At 47.8% G+C, this 5,000-nt stretch overlaps 1 protein-coding gene across 1 annotated transcript in view; it reads right to left on the bottom strand.

The window, feature by feature from the left end:
- Positions 1 to 5,000, bottom strand: part of LOC113812021 (uncharacterized) — a 76,342-nt gene that overhangs the window by 70,798 nt on the left and 544 nt on the right. The window contains exon 1 of the mRNA XM_070134650.1: positions 3,362 to 5,000. This exon is cut by the window's right edge and continues 544 nt beyond it. Coding sequence (XP_069990751.1) covers positions 3,362 to 4,498 — 1,137 coding nt within the window. The 5' untranslated portion in view covers positions 4,499 to 5,000. The remainder of the gene's footprint in view (positions 1 to 3,361) is intronic.

Here is a 5,000-nt window from a genome sequence, read left to right as displayed (position 1 = left end):
CTCTCTCTCTCCCCTCTCAAACAGACAAACACAAGCAAAACCATTCACAAACATACACACACATAGATACACACAACCCCTCCCCCCCCCAGCATCCTCGCTTGCCAACATCAAGGCCACTTTGACGAATCTCCAAAGTTGCAAGCTCCCCCCTCCCCTCCCCCCTCCCCCTCTCCCCTTGCATCTCCAGGTTCCGTCAATCCGCTTCGTAGCCTCTCTAATCAGGTAAGTGAAGGTGAAGGTCACATGCTAATGACAATTAAGGCTTAATTAATCTTTGGTCACTCTAAGGGGACCGCTCTCGTCCAATCAGAGGCCAGGAGAGATAGCTGAGCCGGTTAGCCAATCAGCATCGAGCTTTGGGAGGATCAGCGGGTTCCGGGAGCCAATGGCGTGGCGGGAAATGCGAGCTGGACGGGGATTGGTTGGGAGGGGAAGGGGGGAAGAGGGGGTGAGGGGTACGTGTTTTTTTGTTTTGTTTTGTTTTTTGTTTGTTTTTTGTTTTTGTTTTTATGGGGGGAGGTTATCATTATTATGCTGTTTGTGTAAAGGCTTGATTTATATATTATTTTCTTTCTCGAGAATATGAATTAACAAAACAATAGTATTTATTATCGTATTAACGTATTATTTTCGTATTAACATGTTCATAAACAAAACAAAAAATAACTTCTCCAGTTAGGTGCTCCATTTAGCCCTCTTTGAACAAGTAATAGAACGCTGAACAACGATGAACAGTCAAGAAAAAAGAAATGTTCACAGGAAATCGATACCAACATACTTTGTTCAATGTTACGTAACATCTGCAAGTTATGTAAAGTTAGACAGAGAGAGGGGGAGGGGAGGAGGGGAGGGGAGGGGAGGGGAAGAGGGAGGGGTAGAGAGGAGAGAGGGAAGGGAAGGGAAGGGGAGAGGGAGGGGAGAGAAGGGGAGGGGAGGAGAGGGAGAGAGAGAGACAAAAAGAGAGAGTGAAGAGACAGATAGATAGATAATAAGAAACAGAAAGAGAGAGAAAAGAGACAGATAGAGAGAGAAAGAAACATATATTGGGAGAAAGAATGAAAGAAAAAAAATGACACACATATATATACGATAGACTCAAATCTACACCAAGTTACACCAAATTGCCTCAAAATACAAATAGAAAAAAAAAATCATCCCCTCAAAAAATGGATCTTCTATATTCCATTATCTTCTATTTTTTCATCATTGATTTTTTATAAATATTACGTTTACTATTTTGTTTCCATTATTAAATTCATATTCTAAATTTTCATCATGCAATGGACCAAACTTGCAGGTCTTTATTAATCATCTGTCGATCAAGTAATAATAACGCACAGACGAGGAAGTCAATTATAATAGAGTTTCTGGATTTTATTGATTATTCTTTCGATTTTCCATTGGCCAGATTTGTAGGTTTCACTAATGAGGCTTCACTATTTTATTTTTCTTCTTTTTTATTGTTTATCCTTTTATCTAATTATTTTTTTCTTTCGTTTTTTTTTCTTTGATTAATTATTTGTCTATTTATCTATCTATTTGTCTACGTATTGGTTTATTATTTTCATTTGGTTATCTATTTACTTCTATTTGTTTATTTTGCTTATTCACGTATCTATTCATTTATTAATTTATCAGTTCATAAACTCTCCTATTTATTCAACCTGAACTGCACGTCTTTACATTCAGAATCCCTGAGTTTTATTTGTCTTATCTCTTGATATTATTATCTTAAATTATCCGTCAATAAGAGAGAATTTGATAATGATATGAAGGTCCATGAACAAAATTTTATATTATTATTATTATTATGTCTATTATTATTATCATCATTATGTCTAGGGTATGTCTTGATTGCACCTATTATACTCTTAATCATAAAAAAAATATATCAGCATCTGAACAGAATTTTATATTATTATTATTATTATTATCATCATTATGTCTAGGGTATGTTTTGATTATACCTATTATACTCTTAATCATTAAAAAATCAGCATCTTTGTATTTCATTTTGAGAAAAGTAATGTTATTTTTATGCATATAGCAATACACTAAGAACAGGATACAGACATATGTATATTGTATATGTGTGCATAGAGATTGTTAAACATGAACACTGGTTCAATTGATATAAGTAGAAAATGCTTTTTAATTCCAGCAGTTTCATTTCATATGTATAAATGTTTATAAATGTACACGAGTATAAACTATATACGTTGCGTTTGAATATCAGATATTAAAAAAATAGAAACAATTGGGTTTTCATATAACGTTAACATTTCAAGGTAAAATACATTCTAAAATACAGTTCTAACTAGTGCGATGTATTTTGAACTAGTTTCACACAAGTACAAAATGCACATTGATATCACTTCAAAGCACAACAACAAGCGATTCTAAGCCACATTTTACAAGCACAGGAAAACAACAACAAAAATACCATTCCGTGAAAGATTTTTTAAAAAATACATACATAATAAAAAAAAGGTATTTTATTTAAGAAAGTGATTTTACAAAGCTCAACATACAGGACGAAGTGAAAAGGGAATAAGATAAATGCAAAAAACGAAACGAAAAAAAAGCTTGAATGAGAAATGGATATACTCTGTGACAAGCAAGCAAAGCGAAAACAAAATAACACATGTATGTATGTGTATGTGTGTGTCTGCCTGTCTCTCTCTCTCTCTCTCTCTCTCTCTCTCTCTCTCTCTCTCTCTCTCTCTCTCTCTCTCTCTCTCTCTCTTTCTCTCTCTCTCTCTATATATATATATATATATATATATATATATATATATATATATATATATATATATATATATATATATATATATATATATATATCCGTCTGTCTGTCTATTTATCCAACTATCTATCCATCTATCTACATCTCTCTATCTACATCTATATATCCATCCCTCTCTCTCCCTATCTATCTATCCATCTATCTTTCTATCTACATCTGTTTATCTACATCTATCCATATCTCTCTATCTCTCTATCTGTCTGTCTGCCTATCTATCTATCCATCTATCTGTCTATCTACATCTATCTGTCCATCTCTCTCTCTCTCTCTCTCTCTCTCTCTCTCTCTCTCTCTCTCTCTCTTTCTCTATATATACATAATTACATACATACATACATACATACATATATATATATATATATATATATATATATATATATATATATATATATATATATATATATATATATATATATATATATATATTTACATATTTACATATTCATATACGTATCCTCGCTCTCTCGCTCATACGTGTTCGAGTGTTTTGACGTGCGAAAGCAACCCAGGAGAGCCCCCCCCCCCCCCGCATGCGGCCCCCGAGCCACTCACCCCGAAGCCCAGGACGACGAGGGTGACCAGCGTGCCCGAGGCGGCCACCACGCCCACCGCCCGCACCCACTCGCGGACGAGGCCCTCCCGCAGGAGGAGGCCGCCGCGCCTGCCGTCCGAGCCGGCCTCGCTGCCCTCGGCGACGCCCACGGAGGCGCGGTGGTGCCCCTGGCTGATGCAGGCGTCGGCGCGCTGCTGGTACGAGAGGCCGACGGCGCTGACCTCGCCGTCCTCCTCGCACGCCTCGCCCGTGTCCTCGAACCTGCGGATGATGTGCTCGCTGCGGCTGCGCGCGCGGGCGTCGCGGCTGCCGCCCGCCCGCGCGCCGCCCGCACGCCCGCGGCACTGGCTGTGCGTGTAGGGCAGGTCCACCCGCACGTCGCCCTCCAGCACGCCCTCGCCGCCCTCCTCCTCCTCCTCCTCCTCCTCGGGGCTCGACCTCGGGGACTCCGCGTAGAAGGCGCAGCTCTCGGCCGCCCGCGCGCGCGCCGTCTGGCTCTGGGCGCGCTGGCGGGCGCGCTCCTGCACGTGCGGGCGCACGCGGCTCGCCTGCTCGTGCCGCCTGCCGCTCGCGGGCCGCGCGCGGGCGGGCTCCTCGCGCCCGAACTGCCACTCCTGGGCGTACGTGGGCGCGCTGTAGTGGCGGCTCACCTCCACGTCGCTCAGGTGGGCGGGGTTTTGAGCAGGGATGTGAGCAGCGTGGGCGTGGGCGGCGGAGTGAGCGTGGGGCGTCGTGTGAGCATGGTTGGCAGCATGAACATGAGCAGTCGTATGGGTGTAGCCGGCGCTGTGGGCATGATTGGCGATGTGGGCGTGCGTTTGAGCATTGGCGTGGGCGTACTCGGCCGCGTACTCGCGGTGGGCGCCGGGGCACTCGGCGTCGGCGAAGGCGGCGTGAGGGAAGGCCCTGTCCTGGCACAGGTGGTACGCGCCGTGGCCGTGGGCGTACAGCACGGGCCCCGAGGCGTGGGCGTACTCGCCGGGCGTCGCCATGTCATGGGCGTAGTCGTGGGCATAGAAGCTCCGCGAGAAGTTCCTTGCCTGCGTCCTCCTCTGGGCGTAGTTGTGGGCGTACCACATGGCGGCGGCCGCGGGCGGGGCGTGCGAGGGCAGCAGAGCCAGCCTGTGGGCGGCCATAGTCCTTCCGCGTAGCGCTGGTCACAAGCCCCGCCCCCCCTGCCCCCCCACGCTGCCATATGGCGCCGCCAGCCACATGCCGCGCCCGCCCTCGCCGCCCTCGCCGCCCCACGCCGCGCCCTCGCCCTGGCGCCCTCCTGCTGGCCCGGGCTGCCCGCTGCCGCCCCGCCGCGCGCCCTCGCCCACCGCGCCCTCGCCGCGCCTCCGCCGCGTGCCCTGGCCCCCGGCCGCCCCTCGCTCCGGCCGGCGCCCGCCCTCGGCCGCGCCCCCGCCCGCCTCACCTCTGCTGGCCTTGTGGCGCTTCTTCCTCGCCTGCGTCGCCTCCGGGCCCTCGGCGGCGCCGCCCTCCGCGCTCTTCCTCTTCCTCTCCCACGCCGCCTGCTTGGCCCCCAGGCCGCTGGCCCGCCCTCGCCTCCGCTGCCCGGCCCACGGCGAGGCCGCCTCCTCCTCGGCGCCCACGCTCCCTGCGCCTCTCCTCCTCCTCTCCCACGCCGCCCCTTCC

This window comes from Penaeus vannamei, chromosome 20, assembly GCF_042767895.1.
Source record: "Penaeus vannamei isolate JL-2024 chromosome 20, ASM4276789v1, whole genome shotgun sequence".
Classification (NCBI taxonomy): Eukaryota; Metazoa; Arthropoda; class Malacostraca; order Decapoda; family Penaeidae; genus Penaeus; species Penaeus vannamei.
The sequence above is the reverse complement of the archived record's forward strand: the minus strand, read 5'-3'. Positions and strand labels throughout refer to the sequence as shown.